We start from the raw sequence: 27,021 nt of genomic DNA, 5'->3' as shown, positions 1-27,021 counted from the left end.
TACAGACTATAAAGACAGCAGACACAACAAAAAGTTTTAGCAGATAAAAAATAAAGTAAGGATTCAGGACTGCGGATGGGCCTGGACTATTAGAAAAGATGCCGGCTACCTCAGTGTTGGGTTAATGGGAGCCATCTCAACAGAGGGGTGGATGGGAACAGACCCACCGTCCACACAAAAGAAAAGCCTCCCCACAGCATGGGGATTCTCAGATCCCACGCTGTCCCTCATTTCTCCCAGACCGTCTTCCATCCTCCGCCTTGGGCTCCACTGTCCAGAAACCCTGTCCCTGCCCAGCCTGTCTGCAATACCCAAGGTACGTGACACTAGGTACGTTTCCAATGGTGACGACACAGAACACCCTTCCCAACACACACCGAATACCCGTCCACCAGCCAGGGCTCTCTGACCTAAGTGTCTCCTCTGCCCCTGGCTCTAGGCAAGGTCGACTGATATTCCATGTTTGAGCTTTATCCGCAACTTCCAGCGCCTGTGCCCGATGCCACGGGGCCCTGTGTGATCTAGTGGCCTCATGCCTCTCAGCTGTGCTCCGCTGTGCAGCCAGACTCCTGCCCAGGGTCCCCAGGGGTGACAAGGGCAATGTAGGTTCCCCAGCTCCTGCCAAGCCACCACGAGACACCCCGGGCTTCAAATCAAGTTTAATAAATAAAATAGCATTGGGCAAAGGCAGTCTCACGTCACAGTGGCCTCGGTGGGGCGAGGGACGGTCGAGTCCAGCCGCAGAGGCTCGAACAGCACCGCTCTGCCAACACCGGGCGGAGCTGCCTGCCCAGGGACCCCACTCCGAACTGTAAACACCAACATAAATAAAATGAGGGAGACCGAGGACAAGACGGACCCAGCCATCCTGCTGGGAGCCTCCAAAGAAATGAGACCCTCAGGACAGGGGGGTGGCAGGGTGGTGCTTCCAGAGCTGTGCCCAAGATGCCCCAAGGAGAGGCAGCAAGGGAACAGACCACCTGCTCCTCACCCACCGAGGCTGCTGAGGCCCCACCTCGGCCCAGGGTGGGGGTGTGGGCAGGAGGCAGTTGGGGTTTAAAGTGCGGCTTTTCCTGAAGTGGAGACGGCGAAGGGCCGAGAAAGGGCGGCCACAGGGCGAGGTATATGGCTCTGTGCCCCAAGGTCCCACGCTGAGCAGAGGCTGGCGGCCACAACTCCGCTGCGGTGGGGTAAGAGCTGGCCTGTGGAGAGTGCCCGGGCAGAGGCTGCTGGTGCGGGATGAGTCCTGCCCAAAGCCCCAGGCAGCACTGCCTGGCCAGCCTCTGCTGGCTGAGGGGCCAGTGGCTGGCTCCATGTTGGGACGGGCCCTCTTTGAGCCCAGCTGCCAGGTTGACTCCATGGCACGGTGGCAGCCTGGGGCTGTGGTGCTGCTGGATGCTGAGGTCTGGGGTCTGTGTGGCCCTGGCCACTTCACTGAGTCCCATCATGTTCAGAAGCAGAGGAGGCACCACACAGGCCTGCGTGGGAGGGGTCAGGAAGACTGACGGGCAGGCCTGGCGGTGCTGCCATGTCCATTCTGAGCCCACATGCCCACAGACGACCAGGGGTCAACAGGTCATCACATTGCACCTACGGGAAACCACAAGCAAGGGTCAGTGGCCACGCACCCCAGGCCTTGCCCATCCCCACCCACTGCCCCCACCCACAACACGGCTCTGGTTTCTGCCTGGACAGACCGGTGCAGAGCGGGGAGAAGGCTGGCGCCTGCACCCAGCTTTGTGAACAACGTGAATGTACTGCTGCCGAAAACTACAGAAGCCACGGAGGAGGCACAAACGGGGCCGCAGCCCAGTGGAGGCAGCTGTGGCCCCGGGCACTGGCCACTGCGGAAGGTGCTCAGGGTGGCACTCACTGTGACAAGGGCTCCGAGCGCAGTGTGGAGGCTGGGCATGCCGGGTGGCCAGTTAGGAAGGGATCCACATCCCCGATGCCAATGAGTCCAAATTCAGTGACCGACAAGGCCATCTGTGCAGGAGCCATGGGCTCTGCAGTGTCCTCGCTCAAATCCACAGGGCTGGTCACCAGGGGCAGCTCCTCAGGTAGGGCGAGGTCCACAGGCAGCCTGGAGCTGGTGTCCAGCTCTGGAGCAGGAGCAGCCGCAGCCGCAGCCGCAGCCGGTGGGAGTTCAGCCAGGGCTGACAGGCTGCTGGGCTGCTGGAGCGAGGCCACAGCAGGGGGCTCATCCAGCGGCTGGAACAGACATGGTCCTGGCTCTGAGGACGGGAGATCATCCGGGCCCACTCCGGGCTGATCGAGTCCCCCAGCTGCAACATCCACACTCGGCGGCTCTGAAGGGAGAACAGGGCAAGCCGCGTGAGCAGAGGCTCGGTCCCGACAGCCCCACACGCTCCTCTCAGGTCTCATTCACGTGAGGTCTCCTTAGCCGGCCCAGGCACACAGACTGAGGTCAGGAGCAGACCATGTCCACGGCTCTGTAACCAGGCATCAGAGGACCCAGAGACAAAACACCAGGACTCTGCTGGGAAGCGTGAATACTGGAAGGTTCTGCAGACCCCCAAGTACCACACGGCACAACACGGGGAACCATGCAGACACGATGCCAGGCCACTGGGGCCTCTGCCAACAAGCACAAGTAGGAAGGAGAGTCCTTGCTCGCGTCCCCTGCGTGAACGCACCTCTGTCCCCTCCTAGTCACAGGGTAGGCAGGATTGGCATCTGGGGGGACCAAGCAGGCCCACGGCTCACTGTGGAGACTGTGCTGCAGGCTGTGGGTTCCCTGCCTCACCCACAGCCCCGCCTCCTGTGAACTCACCCATGGGTACCCCTGCCTCAGCCTCCTGCTCAGGGCAGACCCGGGCAGCACCATCGGGGTCCAGGCCATCCAGGTCCTGCTCAGCATCCCTGTGGAGAGAGCATTGTGAGGAGAAAGTCAGGGAAGCAGGACCGCAGCGAGGGGTCGCCCCACCACACCCACCACAGCCAGATGACTAGCAAGAGCACGCACGTGGTTCCAGAGGAGACGAACTTCCTCCGGCCCAGCCGCGTCTGCTGGGCAAAGTAGTCGTAGCGCTCAGATTTCTTCCACAGGTAGTAATACTCCACACACTCGCCTACCGACCTTGTGCGCACCTGTATGGACCACAGGGATGCTTTGACCTCACTACACAGTTGCAGGCCACAGGGCGGCAGGAAAGACTCCCCATAGGAACCCAGGGGACCTCACCTACGACCCCTCGTCCTCACCAGCGCCCCATCAACTAGCCTGTGGCCTTCCTTCCCTGACACCATGAGCATCTGCCTCCTGCCCTTCAGGCCCATGCACCCAGGGCATCTGCACTGCTCCCCATGAGCAGCAAGCTAAGCACACAGGTACCAGACAGACACACAGACAGAGCCTCCAGCCAGAGGGCAATGCAAGTCCAGGATACTGGCCCATGGAGTCAGCTGCTAGTGTGAACGTGGACTTGGAGCCACCCTGAAGACACAGCTGAGGACATGTGCTGCCGTGGGGCCTAGCACTGCCCGTCTGCACTGTCACCCCCCAGGAGACACACCTCACGCATATCCACAAGGGTGCTTCTGGCGTTCACAAGAGAAAGCCCAAGCTGCATGGGGTGGGGTCCAGGATGAAGAAAAAGGAAAAAGATGCCAGCCAAGCACCAGTATCCACCTATTGTATCCAGGTCTAACTCAATGTCCAGCCATCTCCTGTTCCCATCGCCATGGTAGACTGTACCCTCAAATCACCACCAATAACAGACATCCTTAAGATGTTTGTGGCTGGAGGTTTGGTCACAGCAACCAGTAAGTGACCAATACAGAAAACTAGTACTGAAAAGTACCACTGGGTGGACAGACCCAACCACGTAGTCCACAAGTGCCACTGGGTGGACATACCCGACTGCGTGGTCCACAAGTGCCACTGGGTGGACAGACCTGACCACGTGGTCCACAAGTGCCACTGGGTGGACAGACCTGACCACGTGGTCCACACGTGTCTGTGAAGAATGTGAAAGAGTTTGGAACTCTGAGCTAGAAGCTCTAGACTCTAGCTCCTAGCAGAGCTTTATGGCCATTCTTGTGGGAATCCAGAAGGGCAGAGTGTGAAGAGAAACATGCACAGTGGAAGCCATGAGCTTCCCAGGGGGAACAAGGCTGGCCTAAGATCATTTGTGCTATGTTTTGGCAAAAACTCTAGATTCCTCCTGTCTGGTTGCTGAACAGTGGGGCTGAACTCAAAAGTAACAGACACAGCTGGCCACAGTGGGCACACACCTTTAATCCCAGCACTCGGAAGGCATAGGCAGGAGGATCTCTGTGAGTTCGAGGCCAGCCTGGTCTACAGAGCGAGTTCCAGGACAAACAGGGATATTTAGAGACCCTGTCTCAAAAAAATAAAAAAGTAACAGGCACAGCTGCTCCATGGAAGAGATTTCAAGCTAGGACGGCACTCTCACTGCACACTGCACCTCAAGATGGGACGGCATTTCTCACTGCACACTGCACCTCAAGATGGGACAGCACTCTCTGCACACTGCACCTCAAGATGGGACGGCACTCTCTCTGCACACTGCACCCTGTCAAGATGGGACGGCACTCTCACTGCACACTGCACCTCAAGATGGGACGGCACTCTCACTGCACCTCAAGATGGGACAGCACTCTCTCTGCACACTGCACCTCAAGATGGGACGGCACTCTCTCTGCACACTACACCCTGTCAAGACAGGACGGCACTCTCACTGCACACTGCACCTCAAGATGGGACGGCACTCTCTCTGCACACTGCACCTCAAGATGGGACGGCATTTCTCACTGCACACTGCACCTCAAGATGGGACGGCACTCTCTCTGCACACTGCACCCTGTCAAGACAGGACGGCACTCTCACTGCACACTGCACCTCAAGATGGGACGGCACTCTCTCTGCACACTGCACCTCAAGATGGGACGGCACTCTCTCTGCACACTGCACCTCAAGATGGGACGGCACTCTCTCTGCACACTGCACCCTGTCAAGACAGGACGGCACTCTCACTGCACACTGCACCTCAAGATGGGACGGCACTCTCTCTGCACATTGCACCTCAAGATGGGACAGCACTCTCTCTGCACACTGCACCCTGTCAAGACAGGACGGGAGCAGCTGCCGCACACTCCCTGTGCACTGTGCACCATACACGGCGCCCGACCAGATCGACAGTGAGAGAGAACAGAGAGAATAAAATGTGAGGTTTAGTGGGAAAACAGACCTCAAGCAAGATCCCAGCTACAGCTCGAGCTTCCAATGCAGCTTCGAGCAGAGTCCCTGAGCCGTGCCATGGGAGGGTGGAGCTGACACAGGAACCAGCACAGAAGGCCCCAACTGTGAAAACCCACATCCATTTGAAAAGAGAGACTGGACTGAGGTCACTGAAGGGGCCGCTTTCTCAAAGCAAGTGCCCAGGGAAGTGTCTGTCTCCCCAGGTGCAGCCAAGGTGCAGGGGCCACTGCACACTGGCACAAGGGGCCACCACATGCTGGGCTGGCAGAACTCAGCGGCACCAAACACAGCTTTGCAGACACGAAATGCCAAGTGCGAGGGAGGCATGGAGGCTTGCACCAACATTCTGGAAACCCACTGGGGCCGGGAGGCCGAGGTGCCACATGTAAAGCTGTGAAGCCCAAGTTCCAGGGAGATGCCAGGGTGCGGAGGTACCAGAACCACAGGACTTCTGCCAGGAGAAACCGCAGGCCCGGAGTGAGCTAGCCCCAAGAGGCTGCACATGCCGAGGCAACACAGCTATAATGGCCGGCTGTGCTGGGCCCAGATGAGTCCATCATGTGCAGCACACAGAGCTGCGGCGTGGGCAGTCCCCATGCGGTGCCTCAGTGGTGCTTCTGGCCCAGTCTTCTTTGGTGATGTATATCGAGCACCACTGTACAAAGTATGCAGCTGACAGTTTTGCTTCTGTTATTTGTTTGATTTTCTCTGTTTTGAGGCAGGGTTTCTCTGTGCGGCCCCAGCTGTCCTGGAACTTGCTCTGTAGACCAGGCTGGCCTTGAACTTAAAGGAGACTAGCCTGCCTCTGCCTCCCTAGTGCTGGGATTGGAGACATGCACCACCACGCCTGACTATTTATGTGTGAGTATTTACCTGCATGTATGTGCACCACGTGTGTGCCTGGTGCACCTGGAAGTCAGAGGGCGTCTGATCTCTTGGAACTGAAGTTACAGGCATTAGGAGGCACCGTGAGGTGCTAGGAATCAAACAAGGGTGCCCTGCAAGAGCAGCCAGTGCTCCTGACTCTAACTCGTACGTAGACTTTGAGGGTCACAGCTGAAAGACTGCATCAAGTCTCAGAAGAGGCGGGACTTACGGTTCTGAACATCGTGAGGTACAGAACATCGGGGACAGGTGAAGCGAGTAGCAGGGGAGGACTAAGACTGACGTGAACTCTAGCGTATTATGAGAGACAGACCGCCAGTGAGTCTCGTCAACCTGACTGGATTTGCAGTCACCTAACAGACATATAGAGCGAGGCTAGTCGGAGCCTCCAAAGAGAGGTAACTGGTAACAGAGAGCACGCCCCGAGTGTAGAAGGCGCCATCCAAAGGCTGATCCTGGGTGAACACAAAGGGAAAAAGCAAATCACAAGCAGAGACTCAGCTGCCTCTGCTGTGCGGCTGGGGGCCGGCGTGTGAGGCCGGGGCGGCGTGTGCACTGACGTGTGCAGCCAGGCCGGGGACTGACGTGCGCAGGGACTGACGTGCGCAGGGGCTGACGTGTGCAGCTGGCCCCTGCTCCTCGGCCCTTCCTGTCCTGAGAGGTGACCTTGTCACCGCTGAGTCCACACAGGCGCCCTGAAGCCCTGCAGGGCGGGGATTTCATCACAGCGATGGGGAAGGGACACAGGACACGGGTGCAGTGACAGTGACAGGAAATGACACAGGACACGGGTGCAGTGACGGGCTGTAACACCCGCGGTGCACCTGGCAGGCTGAGATCACCATGGCCTGCACCGTGCACCCACAGCTAAAACCTGGGGCACTCCTACTTCACTGTCAGCCGTGTCCCGCCCCCATTAACCAGGCCTCCCACCTGACATCCTCAGACTCACGGTCCCACCCCTGCCCAGGACACGGCACACTTCAGAGACCCAGAGTCTGGACACCCCCTAGACAGCACGCACACAGCCCGTCCTCGGAGGGCCCAACCAGGCTGTGCCGAGCCCTGGGATCAGTAGTCACCCTCCTGCTATGACAGTCCAGGGCTGAGCACGGCCTCTGGCCAGCTCTAGGCACAGTCACACCAACAACATCCCTGGGACAGCCCAGGCCCAGAACTCACCCCTGCACCACCGCTCACTAAAGCTGACACCAACCTCCTCCCCACTCCCTCCGACGCTCCGAGTGACCGGGTCCCCAGCACAAGGCTGAAGCAGGGCTGGGCTGCCAGCAGTGACAGAACCTGACAACCAGCCGGGACGGAGCTGAGAACCGTCAGCCCAGAGCAGGGCCAGGGGCACGGCAGCGGGGGACTCGGGTCTGCGAAGGGAAGGAAGACCCGGGCATCCCGCTCCGGGTGGAGCACCAAGGCAGCGAGCCCCCCAGGGGACACAGGTGACAGGGCCAGCCACATGTGGGGTGAGGAGGAGGCCTGGTGACCGTGCCAGGGAGCCAGCGGCGGCAGGCAGGTCTGGCAGGGGAGTGAGCCTCACCCACCTTGTTGGCCTGGATCAGGTGGAAGTTCTTCCCGTGAACACGGAAGCCGTGTTCAAAGTTCCTGCACTCCTCCTCGCTCCAGGCACAGAGGCCATCTGCAAAGAGAGGGGAGCGCTCAGGCAGCTGAGGGCAGCAGGGCAGGAGGGGAGCCCGGGGCTGCAGCTCACCTCGGATCACCTTTACGTTGAACCTCAGCCTGCGCAGGGCCTCCTCCACGTTGAAATTACACTTCACCAGCTCGTACAGCGCCTGGGGCACAGCATGGTTTACCTTTCCCACTAGTCCACCAGGGCGGGCACAGAGGGTGCCTACACCACATGCCACGCCCACACCAGTCCCAGAGCCACATGCCACGCCCACACCAGTCTCAGAGCCACATGCCACGCCCACACCAGTCTCAGAGCCACATGCCACGCCCACACCAGTCTCAGAGCCACATGCCACGCCCACACCAGCCCCAGAGCCACATGCCAATACCACACCACAGCCCCAGAGCCACACGCCACACCCACACCACAGTTCCAGAGCCACACACCACGCCCACACCAGCCCCAGAGCCACGTGCCACACCCACACCATGTCCTCAGAGCCACATGCCACACCCACACCACAGTCCCAAAGCCACATGCCACGCCCACACTAGGGCCCCCAGAGGTCCAATGGTGCCAGCACCTTGGCCCTGATGGCCGTCAGGAGTGACATGCAATGCTAACACCACGGCTCCCACAAGTGCATTCAATGTGAAGTCCGTCCCACTGGCCACACTGCCTGGCCATTCCCTGGCTGCTGCCCAGCGCGTGGCCCTACCTGCTCACTGTCCTTAACCACCTCGCCCTCTGGGATCTGGGGGCCGGCCATCTCCTGCCACCTGCGCTTCACTGCCCTGTACAGGAACTCCTCCACCTCCCGCTCTGGCAGCACGCTGGGGCTCCACAGCAGCTGGTCTTCATTTTCATAGACTGTGGGCAGAGGCTGGGAGTCAGGTGTGACAATGGCAGCCACACCAGGGGAGCCAGGGCAGGCGCCTCAGCACCTCCACTGGGTAGAACCAACTCCCGGTACGTGCGGCTCAGCATCACACTGACCCAAGCTGGCTATGGGCACTGAGGGAAGAGTCAGAAGAGGGGGGACGACAAAGTTGGGGTGCGTGCCAGCAAACTGCCCACCGGCCGGTCCCAGGTAGTTCTGGAGGGGTTATGAGTACTTCCCCTCAGGGTGTCACAAACAGTCCCAAGGCAGTGCCACTCAGGTGCCCGTCTGCAGACAGAGCTTCGAACACAGCAGAAACAAAGCGGAGAGCAACAGAGCGTGTCCAGAGCGGCGGGGCTCGCCTACAATCCCAGCCCCAGGGTGTCTGCCCAAGGATCAGTTCAGAGCCAGTCCACACACAGAATGTTCTAGGCCAGCCTGAACTACAACAGACCGTGTCTCAAAAAAAGGAAAATGACACAAAGAAAAGAAATAAAAACAACACACAGACCCAAGTCTATGAACTCAGTGGAATCAGTCATTTAAAGTTCACAGATCTCTGGGAACTCCAGGCCAGCCTGGGCTACAAAGAGAAACTTTGTTTAAAAAAAACAAAACCAGTAAAACCAAAAGTGAACCACAGCCCAGACGGCTTCACCGAAGAACTCTAATACACACTTCCTGGGACAGGCTGTCTTCCCGACGCTGAAGAAACGCACCTGCAACCCTGGTGCTAACACTTGACAAGGGATGAAGCCTGACTGCAGGCCACTGCCTGTGAGCACACACAAGCCCACGCAAGGCAGCCTGGGAGCGCCAGACTCTCCCAGCGACTGCGGCAGGCTGTAGACGTGGACAGTGGTCACCCTGCGCAGAGCTGAGCTCGCTGGTCCGCACCGTCCACCTACCCGCCTCTCAATCCACCCTGTGCTTAGGCATGCTGCTTCCCTTTAGTGCCTGGCTACGGTGTGGCTGGGGACCCGTGGCTGAGCATGTGGCTGAGGTTCAGTATGCAGGGCTCCCTCAAATATAGGCTGGTGTGTCTTGTACTGGGTCACCATGTTGGGGTATGTGAAGGTCACACCTGGCCCCCAGTCCCTGACTCACACTGCTTCCTGTCCACCACGCGGCAACCCCCGCTGCCACATGCTACCCATGCCATATTCTATTGCCTGGGCACATGGTGCTCAACAACCAGGGACCGACCCTCTGAAACTGTGAGCCAAAATAGGTTTTTTGTGGTTTTGTGCGCGCGCGCGCGCACACACACACACACACACACACACACACACACACACACAGAAAGAGAGAGAGAGTCTAAAGTGAGCCACCCTGCCGCTGCTTCTCCCAGGCATCTGGTCGCAGCAGCAGCAATGGAGTGAATCCCTGCTGTAGATCTGACCCCCACCCCAGGGCACTGCCTCACGAGTCTCCAGGGAGCATGCAACAGCCTGCCTGGATGACACCACTCCAGCTCCACAGGAGCTCAGAGGCAAGTGCAGACGGACCAGAAGTGCCAAGGACAGGCACAGGACACAACGGTCGTCACGAGGGAGGAGCCTCACCTCCCTGCCACGCACACACCTGTTCGGAAGGACCGGGAAGCACAGCAAGCATCGTCTGCGGCTTAGAGAGCATAGGGGTAAGAAGACCATGAGCAGCAGTGGGGCCGACCCTTCACGGCAGGGCTGCTCCAGAACGCAGGCTGGCCCAACAGCCGTGACCCACGCCTGCCTGCCCCAGAGCACACACCAGACACCCCACAACACAACTCACTCTCCACCAACCGAGGGCAGCAGCTGGACAGAGGGGCTCTTCGTCAGCTGAGGCGTCGGCCCTGAGCACTGTCTCTGAGCATGGACAAGTTAGGACAGGCTCCATGGTCACCTTGAATGGACCCACAAGTACCGTGAACAAGACAGAGAAACGAGAGCTCAGCAGGAAAGGTGCTTGCAGCCAAGCCTGACCCTGAAGTCTGAGCTGTGGAACCCATGTGGTACGACAATCCTGCAGGTAGTCCTTCGACCCCCCACATGTGCACACGTGTGTGCGCACACACACACACACACACCCACACCAACACAATGTAGATATAACATGTGTATATAAAAACGTAAAGAAAGAAGCTAATCTGTCCCCAGCGAATGACATAAAATATACACAACAACAACCCACAAAGCATCGTCCAGAAACTGCACAGACAGACAGACTGAGGCCATCTTGACAGCAGGAGGGCAAGCCACGAGCTGGGGACTACCAGGAGCAGAAGCAACCCGGGCTGTGTCCTAAACATGCAAATAGCTCCTACCAACCCTAAGGGCGCTGTACAGAGGGCTAGGTGCTCAGCGCAGGGTGCAGACAAGGTGGAGGCACCTGCAACACCTGCACACCGGGGAGCTCCACCCTCCAAGAGATGAGTGCACAACCGAGGACACGTGGCCTGCAGCACTCAAGCAGCACACTGCGTGGGCAGTTGCAGGGCAGACCCAGAGCAAGGCCACAGGGAGGCGCTGCTACCAGAGGCCCGCAGAGGAAGAACCTGGATGACATCTAAGGGTGGGTGCACAACAAGTCTGGGCTCAAGGACACAGTGGGGACCGGGCAGGTGCTGTGCTGATGGGTAAGTGTCTCCATGCCCCACCCTGGGTGTCCCTGAGCCTGTGGCTAAGCGGGCACTCTGCACAGCCCGCACCCCAGCAGTCATCCCTACAAGGTCTCCGGCCCCTGCTGCTGGGCAGGGCGGGGAGTGTCCTGTCAGCAGTCCTGGCCCGGCATGCAGGGGACAAGAAGTCCAGACAGGAAGTGACCTCCCAGCTCAAGGAACACTTAGGGGACACGGGAGCAGCAAGCACACGGTACGCGGGAGGCCCAGAGGAGACACTAGACCCATTCAGGGAAGGGCGCTGTTGGCACTGCCGGTAGAGACAGACAGAGGGTGGTGGGGACCATGGCCGGGCCAGGGCCATTGCCCTCGGGCACCGCTAAGGACGGTGAACTCCACCTGCAGACAGCAAGCAGAAGCTTGCTAAGGTGCTACTTCTCCCCACCAAGCCTCCTGAGAGCCACTTACTCTTGTCACAATGTCGGTTCAGGTGCAGGATGTTGAGGTCAGCTTGGAACTGAGGCCCCACCATGATCTCCTGCAGAGGTAAGGACCAGGGTCAGGGGCAGGAAGTGAATGGCAGACATGAAGCTGGAACCCCACAGGCGCCATGGGCTCCAAGCAGAGGCTGCCGCCCAGAGCTGCCGCCTGCCTGCCAGGGCCCACTCCTGCACTCCGGTGGGGGAGACACAACACCCTGCTGCCTGGCCCTGCAGACCCCTGCAGACCCCTGCAGACCCCTGCAGGGTGCCGGGTCACATCACATGCTGGGTCAGTCATCCTCAGAGCAGCGGAAGCACAACCCAGGTCCAGACACACAGTGGCCCTCCACCCTGAGCCACAGGGCCATCCTGCCTCTGAGGGGGCCCGAAGCCTATGGGCTCCTGGAGGCACACTGGTTATCCCTCTGAGGGGGCCCGAAGCCTGTGGGCTCCTGGAGGCACACTGGTTATCCCTCTGAGGGGGCCCGAAGCCTGTGGGCTCCTGGAGGCACACTGGTTATCCCTCTGAGGGGCCCGAAGCCTGTGGGCTCCTGGAGGCACACTGGTTATCCCTCTGAGGGGGCCGAAGCCTGTGGGCTCCTGGAGGCACACTGGTTATCCCTCTGAGGGGCCCGAAGCCTGTGGGCTCCTGGAGGCACACTGGGTAATCGCGCAGCTCCGCACCTTCTTACACTTGTTGGCAGGAAGCGCGTCCTCCTCAGTGTCGGAGGAGGCCGAGGAGCCTGGGCCGTTATCACCCGCCAAGAACCGAGCTGGAGAGAGAGAGGCAGTGAGGGACACCCACCAGGGTATGGCCGGCCCTTCCAGGGGTCTCAATGGCAGCCTGTTCGGCTGCCCCCAACCCACACCATGACCACCCAGCCACCAGAAGCTAACAGGCTGGCAGGCCTGGAGAGCACCTATGACAGCCTGAGGCCACCATTCCTGAACTGCAGGCACAGATCCACTTCTGTCTCACTCAATCCAAACCCACCGCACGGCAGCTCACAGGACCCCAACCCCACCCAGGGCCACCATGGCATCTCCCCTGCAAAGCCCCAAGCCCAGGCCAGGTGTGCACGCCTATGTGACACACAGATACGGTGGAGGACGGGCCCGTGACACCTACACCCGCTCTGATTATGAAAGAGGTCCGAGGCCTCATGGGAGGTGACAGATGGGGTGAGGTCATCAGCAGAGGACTGCGTCTCTTCCTCTTCTTCCCCAGAAAGCAAGTCCTTGGCTATCTGCTCCTTTGAATGGGACAGTAAACAAAGTGTGGCAATTACTTTACCTACACCCAACACCAACACCACCACAGAAGGCCAAGCCTGCTGGGCAAAGGGGAAGGAGATGGCTGGTTCAAGCCACCGTCTGTGCTGGACTGATGCAGACTCCACATGCCCTCCGGGGCTCCAGCTCATTTCCCAGCCACAGTTCCCCAGGACGGCTGTCGGCCCAACCCCACGGCAGGGTCACCGTGGCTGTACCAGTGAGGACAGGGCGGCAGAGCAACCCCGAGCAACCATCGCACTTGATGACCGAGTAGCTCCCGCATCCTGGGCCTGGCATCCCTCCTGCTCACCTCCCACTCGGGGCAGCCTGGGGCCCTTTCAGGGAGACTCCCACTCACCTTGTCCAAGGTCATGTCCGGGAGGGTTGGGGCTGCGTCTCCACCCTCGCTCTCCTGCTCAGAGATGGGGTCTGACGACTCGTACCCATACAAGGCAAGCAGCTCATCCAGGGGCATGTCACCGCTCTGGGAAGGAGCACGGGGCACATCAGGGGTCGGTGAGGCCTAGGGCTGTGCCCGAGTCCCGCTGACCCCTTGATGCTCCTCAGCAAGTCCCCGTGGGGCAGTCGGCCTGCATCAGGACCACCCAGGAAATAAGCAGTACAGAGACACAGCAGGCCTGAGCACCAGCCAAGGCTTTGGGGAGCAGGGCAGGCTCTGAGGCCGGCGGCCAGCACGGCACTATGCAAACCATACGTGCACAGGGCTGGACCGCACGGAGACCAAGGGGAGCTACTGGACACAGACTGGTGAGTCCACACACCTGGGCGATGAAGTCCTTGTCCAGCTCCTCCTCCGGCTTGTCAGGACACTGGGGGGCCTCGGCACACCCCTCTCGGAGGCTGTAGTTCTGGGACAGGAGCTCAGCGATGTTGAACTGATGGTCTGCAGAGCCCATGGATACCACTGTGGAAGAGTTCAGAGGGTAGGCAGAGTGTGGGGCCTCAGGCGGTCTGGAGGGACAGAGACTGGGCAGGAGCAGATGGGTCTGGAAGGGCACTGGGGCTAGAAGCGGGGAGGCATCAGTCAGGTGGCAGTGGAGGGCAAGGGAGGGGCCCCAGGTCCAGCCCCACAGCCACAGCCCTGGCTCCCAATACACATACGGGGCGCCAAGTTCTGCTATCGCCAGGGCCACATCCATGTGACGTTTGTGGTGGCAGAAACCTGCACCACGTCACCCTCATGGGCCCACAGCAGATGACCAGCAGACCACTAGAGACCTTAAAGCCACCAGGCATGCAGCCACCTCAAGGAGGGTCCTCAAGGCCGTTCTCAGTCAGCTAGTCACTGTCCCACAGCTCCAAGGGTAGGGAGTGTCCTGACCACTGTGCACACCTCCACCTGATGGGCGCTGAGCCTCCCTGGACCCTCACCCATGCCGAGCGGTCATGCTGAGCAAGGGGTCTGTCTGTGGAGGTCTGGGGCAGAAGGGGGTGAGGATGGTACCTGCCGTGGTCTGCAAGCTGGGCTCCCGAGGGCACAGGCTATGTGCAAGGCAGGAGGCCACTCGAGGACTCTGCCTCTCCAGCGAGGAGGCCTGCAAAGACAGGAAGGTGACGCTGACCCGGGAGCCAGAACCCACCAGCAGACCTCACGTCACTACTGGGTAACCAACCCTGAGGACTGCGGGGGAAGCAGCCCGGGGACGTCCAATCACAGCTGCAGTGTGGAGGGACCTTGAAGACGCGGGGCTTGTGACAGATACAGACACAGAAGGATACACTGGTAACACTCCTGACAAAGCAGGGTGGAACTGGGCTCTAGCGTCCCGTCCTCCCGTGGCTGGGGACAGCACGGGTCTGGAAGTGAAAGCCGCAGCTGTGCGGCCCCGCTGCACTGAGAAGAGGTGACTCCAGTGTCAGGGCCGCACACTGAGGGCCAAGGCACGTCCCCACTCCATCAACACCGGCCAAGGCCCCAGTGTCACTGCAAGAGGATGAAGTGGGACAGAGGACGGACACCTCCTCCAGCTGGTGACACTGAGGTAGTTCGGAAGGGCTAAACGCCATCTTGGTCCCACTCTCCAGCAATGGACACTCCCCTAAGTTAAGGAAACAACCCCACTCACGCAGCTGGGACGTATACAGCATATGCTCCCTGAGAACACGGCCATGTTGACAGAGAAGCGACTGGTATGAGAGAAAGGATAACCATGTTCCTGGCCAAGGTCCCCACACTGGAAGACAGAGACCCACACCACCTGAACTGTAGAACTGACGAGCCAATTCCAAACAGCACACGTGGACCCAGAAGAGCCACAACCATCCCGCAATGAGATACTCCCAATTTCAGAAATGACTAAAGAGTCGTAAACATCTCAGCATGGTGGTGTGGGCCCACAGACAGACTCGGGTCAGAGGCACACAACTGGGACCTCAGAGACAAACTCCTCGATGGCCTGAACACACACCTGTAATACACACAACCGAACAGACTGGCACTCATGTGCCGGGACTCACAGGATGGGGAGGAAACACCAGCAAAGCACCTTTCAGAACAGAGCGCACACTCCGTGAGTAAGCCCAGAATGCAGAAGCGCATCAGAGCCCATACAGCACCAGAACAGCTTGGAGGCATCCCCAAAGTTACACTGCCGTGAGACGGGCACCTCTACTCCAGGAGAAAGGAAACTACACAGGAGAACCTTGACCTCAATCACAAGTGGGAGGAACATGTCTACCCGCTGAACAACAGAGGAACAAAAAGAACTCCGCAGAGTACCACACAGCCACGAACAAGAGCAAGGATCTCACACACGCCACCAAAACCAGGGGGGACCTTACAAGCACTACGAAGAAAAGGCCACACAGTGTGGGGAGCACCATGATGGGAAATGTCCACCAGGGGTGAATCCAGAGACAGGAAGGGGTTTGTACTGGCTGAGTGCTGGGGAGGGGACAGAGTGACTGCCCGTGGGAACAGGGCTTCCTTCACAGGTAACAGAACGCTCTCAAATTGATTGTGTTGGCAGTTACACAACTCTAAAAATACCAAAAGCCACCGAACGGTACACACTAAAAGGAAAACAGACAGGGTGCACCTCAGCAAAGCTGTTGCCAAAAAACAATAATAATAGTGTGGGGCAGGAGAGCACTGCCCTGTGGCTCAGTGGCTAAGAGCACTGGGGTACAATTCCCGGCACACGGCAGCTCACAACCATGTACCTCCAGTTCCAGATCCTGCGCCCTCTTCTGGCAAAACACTCATACACAAGAAATAAAGATCTATCTTTTTTCCCTTCCAAAAAGTTAGAATGATAAAGTTTGAAGCCAGGCGGTGGTGGCGCACGCCTTTAATCCCAGCACTCGGGAGGCAGAGCCAGGCGGATCTCTGAGTTCGAGGTCAGCCTGGGCTACAGAGTGAGTTTCAGGAAAGGTGCAAAGCTACACAGAGAAACCCTGTCTCAAAACAAACAAACAAAAACAAGAAAAAGAAAAAACAAAAACAAAAAAAAGAAAGTTTGAAACTTAAAACACTGTGGCACTAGGTTCTCAGAGAACCTGGGAGGTGAAGCACTCATCCACCCCAGAAGAGAAACCAGGAAACTCCAGTCCAGAGCAGTCAAGCTACTTACTCAAGCAACACCAAGCAAGACTCCAAAAGCCCCCCAGCCAGCCCCGCCCCCAGCAGGGCCCCCCCAGCAGGCCCCGCCCCTCAGCCAGGCCCCTCCACTGCGGAGCGCAAAGGCAGTACTGCACCCTGACATGCAAGGGGGTGGTGGGAGGCGCAGGGCTGCATCCTCCTGAGAAGATGTGCCAGGAAGCCCCCAAGGTTCCAGTTCAGGAGTGACCACAGCCCAACCAGCTTTTGAGGGGCCCTCCCCTTGGGGGGCCGAGGGCTCAGAAAGCTAGAGCAGAGGAGGATGGGGGCCCACCCGGGACGGCCGCAGGGGCTGGCCGCAGGGAAGGAAGACAGCACTCAGGCAGGCTGTCAGGCATCTTTGCACCTGGTGTGGTGAGGCGAGGCGTCCTAACCTTCTTGGAACACAGGCTACGACCAGACCCACAGGCCAATGGGAAGGTATCGGGAGGGTGCCCCGGTGTCCTTGGAACCACGCCCAGGGACTGGCCCTCCATTCCTGCGGTCAGGAGCCCTGACTAGCAACAGTCCCACAGCCTCATTATCCAGACAGAGTGAGAAGAACCTCCTGCTTCATGTCAGGGGTCAGGGCTCCTGGGTGGGGTCGGACCTAAACAGGGGCTCAGGCAGAGAGGAGCTGAGAACAGAGCAGTGGGAGACACAGCCACTGGGGCCAAGTTCATCTCCAGGTGACCCTCCAGGTCCCCAAGACTGACTCACCAAGGCATACACACAGACATGGTCACGGGAAACCAGGCACATCACTTAAATGCCTCTTTGAAGGGTGGGTTCCCAGGCCCTACTTCCCCATGGGAAAGACAAGGCCAACAGAGCCCCGCAGATCTCTGTGGCGGGAGGAACGGTAGGCGGCTTCCTAAGACGGTCCAGGTGACAGCAGGACAAACACCAGCAGGACAAACCCCAAGGAAGAGGCCAGAGGCAAGCGGGTCCCCCAGCCATGCCTCTGAGAACAGAAGTTACAAGGGGGTTGGCATGGACGCCATCACCCTGACTTCTTAGACGGCCAGGGAGATGCAGGGCACCCGGGATCCAGCCAGACTGTAGAGGGACTGATGCGAACTAGCTTTGGAGGCCGGGTCCCAGCATTCCACCTAGCATCTTCTGAAGTGCGGTGGCCATGCTGGGAGGGAGCCTCATGCATGTGTGGCAGCCCACAGCCCCACAGGAGAGGAGCCTCAGCATTAACTCCAAGCCCAGTTACCTACAAATGGCAACCCACAAGAGGCCGAGCGAACGCCAAGAATTATGAGAGGTCAGAACAAATGAATACTGAGGAGTCAAAGGGCAAGACGCAAGAGCGATGACCCACATGCACACCAGGCAAGGGCCCGAGTCCGTGCCCCAGCCTCACCCCTCCACTGTGGCAGCTAGGACATCCCGAGAGACGGGTTCAGCCTGTCTCCACCCACATGGAGCCAGGACACCGGGACAACAGATAGATGGGGGCTAAGGCACAGGAATGAAGGAAACAAGGCGGCGGCTGGGCAGCTGAGGTCAGAGGGGCGCCCCAGGGGCCAGAGGGGGTGGGACAACGGGCAGGCAGCTCCATGGGAGTTCAGAGCACTAGAAAGGAGCCCAGGGGGTAGGTGGTCTCATGAGGACCGCAAAGGGTAGGCACAGTGAAAAGCTGTGGCTTATACTAAGAGCGGACAAGCCACCAGGGCTTCCACCGCTCAGAGAGATGGCGGGGCTGGGGTCGACCCTCCACTGAGACACACACCAACCAAGCAGCTGACACAGAGGACTTCTGGATGGCCGGGTCCACTTTTATGACTTAAACACATATGGACACATGAGAAGAAGACGCGGCAGGGAAGACACCACCGGGTTCCCACTGAGATGAAGAAACTGAGGCCGACCCCTTCAGAATCCCACCCTCCCGGACAGGACACAGGCAGTCTGAGAAGTCTCCACCGCCCAAGCCACCCAGGGCAGAGCAGCCTCCCTGGGGCCCAGGAGCGCCCACTCGGCCACCGCGTCCCGAAGGTTGATCGGCCTTTTCTTCACAAGGGCTCAGTTTCCCCAAAGGCCCCCTAAAGAAGGAACTAAGCCCGTAAGAAAACCTCCGGATCAACCAGCCAGAGAGGTCCAACGGGGCCCCCGGAGCCCGGCCCTGTGGCCCACGCGCGGGCCTGTTGCTACCCAAGCGGCCCCACTCGCGCACCGTGCTGAGTTCCAGTCCCGGAGTGGAGGGGTCGCGGCGCCTCGATGGGGGCTGGTCCCGGGGTCCAGCGGCCGCACCCCGCGGTGCAGGTCAGCTCTGGGCTCAGCCCCGCAGCCCCGCGCTGGCGGGGAGGCCCGCGCCCTAGCTAGCTCCTGCAGCCAGACCAACTCCACGCGCGAAACTTTGCGCTCGCAGAGCGCCGCGGACTCGGCGCCGTGCTCACCCCCGGCGCGCCGGGCCGCGGTCCCCGCGTCGCCGTCCCGGACGCCAGCGCCGCCCGCCCACCCGGTCCGCAGCGCCCTCCCGCCGCGCGGCCCCGGGTCTCGGCCCGGCACCCGGCCGCCCGCGCTCGCGCCCCTCCCCCGCGCCCGCGCATGCGCACCGTAGCTGAGATGGGGGGGTGGCGGGCGCCCACGGGGCTCACGCTCCGGCCCGGGGACGGTGGGGAGGCTCGGGGCGCTCGGGTGGGGAGAGCACGGGCCGGACCGGGTCGACCCGGGGCAGCGTGTGGGAGGGGCCGCTGCCCGGGCGCTCACTCACCTCCGCCATGGCCGAGCGTGCGCGCGGGAGGCGGCGGCCGCGCGGGTCCCCGGATGCGGTGCCGCGCGCTTATTGGCGGAGGCGCCGGGAGGCGGAGTGGGGCGGGCCGCAGGAGGCGCGTAGTAGGTGTGCTGGGGCGGAGCGGAGGTCTGGAGCCCCAGCCCCGGTGTGCCCCGCCCGGGCATCAGCCAACCCGGCTGATTCTCGTGTGCATGCCCAGCCACAGTGCGGGGACTGTGCACAGGTGAGGGAGATGGCACCGAGGTGGGGGGCAGTCCAGAGGTGTAGGGGAATGGTCCAGAGGTGGGGGGCGGTCTGCAAGGGAGAGGTCCACAGGTGAGGAGTCTGCAGATGAAGATGTCCCACAGGCCAGGCGCCAGTCTATAAGGGGGGGGGGGGGGGGTCCTAAAGTGAAGTGGATGGTGTGGAGGTGAGGGCGATGGATGGTCCAGAGGCGATGGGGAATGGCCTAGAGGTGAGAGGGGATAGTCCAGAGATGAAGGGTTCAGTCCACAGGTGTGTGTGGGGGGGGGGGGGGGGGAGTCCTGAAGTGAGGGGAGATGGTCTAGAGATGAGAGGGGACAACCCACAGGTGAGAGGGGGTGGTGTGGAGGTGAGAGGGGTGGTCCTGAGGTGAGGGATGCAGGCCAGGAGGTACAGAGAGTAGGAGCACATGGAAGCCTCAGGAACAGGGAAGCCTCAGGAACAGGTGCACAGACCTGGGCTTGCTGATGTCAGGATGGCAACAGACAGAATGGGAGACACTTGGTGACGCTCAGGTAGGCGGACCTCGGTTTGCAGAGGCAAAGGCCTCTGGTCTACACGAGTCACCCGATGACCAGGAGCAGCCGAGCTGGGAGGTGACGGCGCCGCTGGAATGCTGGTGGAAAAAGGCTGTGCCCTGCCCCTAGGATTTGCCACCCCAAGACCGAAGGTCTGCCTCCTGCCCTGAGCGGTACCCCACTCCTCCACCCCTTAGTTCATGACCATCACATCTGCTGGACCTCGTGGTCAAGATCCCTCAGGACAAGCCAAAAAAAAAAAAAAAGTTGGTGGGTTCATTCACTCCACCGACTAAACACGTGTACTATACAGCTGCCCACAGCATGCTGAATCCAGAAGTCCAGTGAGGCTTTGAGACACTTCCAACAGGCTGAGGAGAAAGGCTGAGTCGGTCTAGAGAGCTGTGACAGGGATCTCTAGAGAAAGACAAGCATATTGGCTCACACTTGTGACTCCAGTGCCTGGGACACTGAGACATGAGGACTCCTATCGGTTTGAGGCCAGCATGGGCTATAGAGTGAGACCCTGCCTCAAGAAACCAAATTAAATCTGGGTATAGTGATGCACTCCCTTATTCCCAGCACTCAAGAGTCAGGCAGGCAGATCTCTGTGAGTTCAAGGCCAGCCTGGTCTGCATAGCGAGTTCCAGACCAGCCAGGGCTGCACAGAGACACCCTATATCAAAACAAACAAACCCACAAACAAAAAATCCAAATTAATCGGTCGCCAGACGTTAGGCAATTGGACAAGTGGATGAAGAGAAAGTCTTCAAGATTGGGACTTCCTGCCCCATGGACTGGATGGTTGTCATGGAGAACTGAGGTACCCTTTGGCCAGGTGATAAACATGAGCATCCCTAGTGAAGGCAGGTGATGCTAGACCAGCATCTCTCATCCAGGCAAGAGTGCAGAAACTGTTGACAGAGGCGTGGGCTCCAGACAAAGCCTTGAAAGGAACATTCTGTTAAACGGTAGGGACTGTATTCTTCAGAACTTCAAAAGCAGAAGAGGGAGAGCTGTAGAAGTCTTCCAGTTCCATCAACAACATGCAGTACTTGATACTGAATGACCCAGAAGGGAAGGGAAATGCCACAGAGGATTCTAAGGCTTGATTGATTGAACCAGATGTAAAGAGTTGGGTCAGTGCTGAGTTTCCCGAAATTGATACCTTAGGGATCTGCAAGAGAATATTCTTGTTTGAAAATTCACAGTGAAGCCAAGTGTGGTAGCTCAGACCTGTAATCCCACCGTTGACTAGGCTGAGGCAGGAGGTTACTGTAAGATCAAGGCCAGTCTGGGCTACAGAGTGACTTCACCATGGGATATAGACTGAAACATTACCCAAAGGGGCCGGGGAGCAGCTCAGCAGCCCCTTGCTACTTAAGAGCTCTGGCCACTCTTACAGAGGACCCAAGTTCCGTCCCTAGTACCCACATAGCAGCTCACAGCTACCTATAACTCCAGATCCAGGGAATCCAATGTCGCCTTCTGGCTTTCAAGGGTACCTGCACGAATGTGGTACACATACATACACTCAAACACATACACAGAAAAAAAATAAATCTGAATAAAACAGGATGGAGAGATGCAGAGGACACAGGGTTGGTTCCCAGCACACACATGGCGGTTCCCAATCATCTGTAACTCCAGAGGCTTTGTCACCGGGGCTCCTTCCACACAGCCCCGCCCTCTTCACCCTCGGGCCCAGTACCATGTGAACTTTCCTAGTAGCCAACAAGCATCTGTTCACCCTTAGGGTTCCTACAACACACTGAAGTGTGATTCCCCAAAGCCGAACTTGGCAAGCCAGTGAGTTTATTGGATTTACAAAGAGTTGTGCACAACCCCAAAGCAGCTGGACCACCAACCAACATGTCTCACCCAGGAATGGATGATAATGTCCCCATAGCTGTGTAGATTGGGGTTCTCCTTTCAGACATCCCTCCACACTCTGTGAACTCTGTCATCTCCTGAGGCAGACTGGGATCGCACTCCACTGGGAGGGTGGTGTAGGAAGGAAAAGTATCTCAGACGAGGACTAATGACCGTCCTCAGCCCCTTCTGTGAGGGAGCATCGACAGGACAAGTAGTCATGACTGCCTTGATGAAGGTGGTAATGGCTGTTAGGCTACCTGTAATGTTGTGGACAGCATTCCACAACACCCAGACGGACCCCAATGGTGACCTCAGTGTCTTCCTGCCCATAATGTCTCAAAGCCCATTATGTCAAAATATGGCTTGAGTCATATTCTCAAAGATTTTAAATAATGGACTGAAGGACTACCTTGATGTGTCAAGACTGCTCCAAAAGAATACCACAGCCAAGATGGAAGATGTGCACATCTTTGCTGCTCAGGAGCCAGAGGCAGGAGGATCACTTGACCCCAAGAGTTCAAGGACAGTGTGGTGGTGTAGCAGGACATCTTAGTTACTTTTAAATCGCCATGACAAAACACCATGACCATGACAACTTGCAGAAAAAAAGTATTTAAATTGGAGTTTACAGTTCAGAGGGTGAGTCCATGACCATCATGGGCAGGGAGGCGACAGGCAAGCAGGCAAGGTGCTGGAGCAGTAACTGAGAACTTACATCTGAACCACAAGCCCAAGGCAAAACTCAAAACTAGTGACACACCTCCTCCAACAAGGCCACACCTTCTAGTCCTTTCCAAACAGTTCCACCAGCTGGGGACCAAATGTTCAAACAACCACCACACAAGAAACATCTCAATAATGATAATGCCACAAATGGGTTATAAAGGACATAAACTAAATCTGGCATATTGAACTGGGCAGTGGTGGCGTTCTTTACTCCCAGCACTTGAGAGGCAGAGGCAGACAGATCTCTGAGTTCAAGGCCAGCCTGGTCTACAGATCAAGTTCCAGGACAGCCAGGGCTACACAGAGAAACCTTGTCTCAAAAATAATAATAATAATAATAATAATAATAATAATAATAATAAAAACTGGCATATTGCTCCTCGTGTTAATCCTAGCACTTGGAGGACTCAAATCAGGAGGATCCAGTCTCAAAACCTGCTTCCATGGAAATGTATTCCCAGAGTAAGGGAGAAGGTTTAGTAAAGCGCCTGCCGCAAAGTGTGAAGAGCTGAGTTTGGATCCCTGGCACTGTATAGAAGCCAGATCCACATGTCTGTAGCTAGCTCTGGGGGTGTGGAGACAGGTGGGTCCCAAAACTCACTGGCTGGCCAGCCTAGCCAGTGGTGAGTGCTGGGTCAGGTTCAGCATCTGCTAAAGGACCACGCTTACTTCCAAGACTGTGTGTTGCTACTGGGTCCTCCAGAAGGGACATATACTGTGTCTTGACATGGCGGAAGAGTGGAGAGGCAAGCGAACAGCCCCCACCTTCTCAACCTCAAACCCTCTTATAAGGTGCTAATCCCATGAGGGCTCCACCTCCTGACTCAATCACCTTAATAATGTCACATTAGGAATGAATTTTGGAAGGGACACCATCATTTGAGTCACAAGAAGCAGTTGTAACGGGAAAGATGCCCCAAAACAAGATGGTACCTTGTCCTGTGTGGAGCTGTCAAAGCTACTGTCAGAATGGATGGCAGGACAGCCCTACTGTGTGCTGTTACCCAGGAGCAGCCCGTGCATCTGCAGTATTCTCCCACTGGAACAGGAGTGCCATCACCAGCACGTCCTGCTGTCTCCCAATAGGTCCTAGGCATCTGTGACTAGTCACTGCCAGACCCAGCCTGGTCACCAGAAGCTGGCATTTGGGAAGTCAGCCTTCTCTCTATCCTTTTGCAGGTTGTACTCTCCAGGAAGCTGCTTTGGATAGTTCTTACATGAGTTTGACACAATGTAGATTTATCTGAGAAGAGGGAACCACAATTGAGAAAATGCCTCCAAAGATCAGGCTGTAGACAATCCTGTAGGGCATTTTCTTAGTTAGTGATTGATGGGGAAGGATCCAGCCCATTGTGGGTGGTGCCATTGCTGAGCTGGTGGTCCTGGGCTCTATAAGAAAAAAGACTGAGCAAGTCATGGGGAGCAAGTCACTAAGCAGCATTCCTCCGTCATCTCTGCATCAGCTCCTGCCTCCAGGTTCCTTCCCTGCTTGAGTTCCCATCCTGACTTCATTCAGTAATGAACTGTAATATGGACGTGTAAGCCAAATAAACCCTTTCCTCCCCATCTTGCTTCTGGTCATGGTGTTTCATCACAGCAATAGAAACCCTGATGAAGACAGAAGCAAACACAGAGACTCATGTTGGAGACAGGACACCCCTGGAAGTGGAGGCGGTAATGTGAGGGAACCACCATGCCGCAGACAGAGACCTTGGCTCCATCGGTAAACCCTGCAGAGCCCTTAGTGACCTACCAGCATTCTAGGCTGCCCCAGAGAAAGTGTGACACAGAGAGCCTTCTGGGGCAAGCCTGTTTCCAAAACTGGAGTGAGGCCAGACATGGTGGCATACACCTTTAATCCCAGCACTCTGGAGGCAGAAGCAGGCAGATCTCTGTGAGTTCGAGGCCAGCCTGGTCTACAGAGTGAGTTCCAGGACAGCCAGGGCTATGTAGAGAGACTGTCTCAAAAGCCAGACAAGGAAAGAACTAGGGTAAGCACTTGGCTTCAAGGGACACCCCTCCCGATAGTCACATGACCTCTGTATCTTTTGTACTCAAATTCCTGATAATTGGTTTTGGTTTTGGTTTGGTTTTGGTTTTGGTTTTGGTTTTTTTCCCCCCAAGACAGGGTTTCTCTATGTAGCCCTAGTTGTCCTGGAATTCACTCTATAGACCAGACTGGCCTTGAACTCAGAGATCTGCCTGCCTCTGCCTCCCGAGTGCTGGGATTAAAGGTATGCGCCACCACCTCTTGGTACATCCCTGATAATTTGTGGGGTTTGTGATTTTGCTCTAGCAATGACCTCTATAATTACATTCATGTGATTGGATTTCACTCTGTTCAGACCAGCACTAGTCCAATGGGGATATATATATATGTATATGTATATATATATACATATACATATATATATATATATCGAGAGAGAGAGAGAGAGAGAGAGAGAGAGATCAACCAACTTAAGATCTCCCACTGACTACACTTCAAAGGAAAGACAAATGTAAAGTTTTGTGCTACATTTATTTCATGCAACATATCTTTGTTATCTTTCTAACATGCGATCAATCAATATAAAATCATTAATGAAAGTCTTTGCAGTGCTGGAGAGCAGAACCGGGCTTTGCATGGTAGGTGAGCACCCCACCACTGAGCCACGCCCCGTCTCTTGAGATATTTGCATTCTTGGCTTGGTACTCTCTACACTGCTATATATTTGCACTTACAGAACATGTCAGCTCTAGTCATCTGCGTTTTACATGCCTTATGGCCACCCCTGGCCACTCCTGTGACCCTGGACAAGATTGTTGTAGACACTGACTACTTCATTACGTGTATGGACTGCATTCTTAAGACAGTGTTAGCAAACCAGATGTAATGCAGGACTCCAATTTTACTGAGGATTACCAGAGTTTGGCACATCCTACACCAGCTCTCAACTCTGAACCAAATGCCTAGGCCCTCCCTGTGGGATTCTAGGCAGGGCTCCACCCTGACCACGCCCACAGCCCCTCCCTGTGGGATTCTAGGCAGGGCTCCACCCTGACCACGCCCCCAGCCCCTCACTGGGGGATTCTAGGCGGGGCTCCACCCTGACCACGCCCCCAGCCCTCACTGGGGGATTCTAGGCGGGGCTCCACCCTGACCACGCCCCCAGCCCCTCACTGGGGGATTCTAGGCGGGGCTCCACCCTGACCACGCCCCCACCCCTCCCCTGTAGAGCATTAAACAGCTCTACCCCTGAACTATGCTCCCAGCTGTCTTTTTACTTCTTTTGAAACTGGATCTTGCCAAGTTATCCAGACTAGCCTTGAGCTTTCAATCCTCCTGCTACGGCCCCTGAGAACTAGGACTGTCGGGATAAGCTGCCATGTTCGGGTTCCAAGCAGTTTTCTTAAATTATAAATTTAAGTATTTCTCATTCCATTATTTCACCTGTGTCCTCTGAGGGTGTCATTTTTATGGATGTGGCATCTCCTTGTTCTTGTCCAGTCCACTGTGATCTTCCTGACCCTCTGGGATGACTTTATTTCTCTTTATTTCGCTGGTTCTCCCGAGTCCTGCCCATTGCACCCTTGCTGGCTTCGAAGCTGTCTGGTCTCCTTACAGCTGCTTCCCACTGCGGCCTCCACCTTCAGGCGGCCTCTGCTCTGACCTCACATTTCATTGTCTCCCACAGCTGTGAACTCCTGTGTCCCGTTTGTGACCTCACAAGTCCAGGCAACTCTTTTCTTGATTTATTTAAATTGCTGTGGAGCTGGGGGAATAGCTCAGTGGTTGTGAGCACTGGCTGCTCTTTGTCTGTTTTTCATTTGTTTGTTTTCAAGACAGAGTCTAGCTGACTCCGTAGACCAGGCTGGCCTCGAACTCACAGAGATCCATCCGCCTGCCTCTGCCTCTCAAGTGCTGGGATCAAAGGCATGCACCACTACCGCCCGGCTAAGTATATCTTTTAAAAATAAAAATAAATCTTTTCCAGATTGTGGTGTGTTTGCCGTTCTTTGTTTTACAATTTCATTTCATCTGTGGTATCTTTATACGGATTGTGCTCTTCAGTGTCTCAGTTCTGAGGAGGTGTGGGCTCGCTGAGGTGACCACTGCTGGGGGTTATGTGACCCTGACTCCCCACTCCCACCCCAACCCCTGCCCGTGGTAGGAACGCCGCTCATGACAGGCTGTGCTACTGGCCTTTGGTGTCCTCTATGCTGGCCAAGCCGGCAGCTGCTCCACAGCCACCACAGCCAGCTTCTGAGGGTCCAGCTCTGCAGTTCCCCACTCAGCCCTGCACACCCTCTTCCTCAAG

At 57.3% G+C, this 27,021-nt stretch overlaps 1 protein-coding gene across 1 annotated transcript; it reads right to left on the bottom strand.

Moving 5' to 3' along the window:
- Window positions 1–642: 642 nt before the first annotated feature.
- Mier2 (MIER family member 2) lies at window positions 643–19,392 on the bottom strand. Its single transcript, XM_059251917.1, has 14 exons — window positions 19,338–19,392; window positions 14,480–14,570; window positions 13,797–13,939; window positions 13,373–13,498; window positions 12,869–12,992; window positions 12,424–12,512; window positions 11,726–11,795; window positions 8,494–8,645; window positions 7,854–7,935; window positions 7,687–7,781; window positions 2,987–3,111; window positions 2,795–2,883; window positions 1,874–2,309; window positions 643–1,590 (listed from the first exon to the last, which is right to left on the bottom strand). The coding sequence occupies exons 1-14, from the start codon at window positions 19,344–19,346 to the stop codon at window positions 1,569–1,571; spliced, it is 1,653 nt and encodes a 550-aa protein (XP_059107900.1). The 5' UTR covers window positions 19,347–19,392; the 3' UTR covers window positions 643–1,568.
- Between the last annotated feature and the right edge of the window lie 7,629 nt (window positions 19,393–27,021).

This window comes from Peromyscus eremicus, unplaced genomic scaffold (assembly GCF_949786415.1).
Source record: "Peromyscus eremicus unplaced genomic scaffold, PerEre_H2_v1 PerEre#2#chr22_unloc_1, whole genome shotgun sequence".
Lineage (NCBI taxonomy): Eukaryota > Metazoa > Chordata > Mammalia > Rodentia > Cricetidae > Peromyscus > Peromyscus eremicus.
The sequence above is the reverse complement of the archived record's forward strand: the minus strand, read 5'-3'. Positions and strand labels throughout refer to the sequence as shown.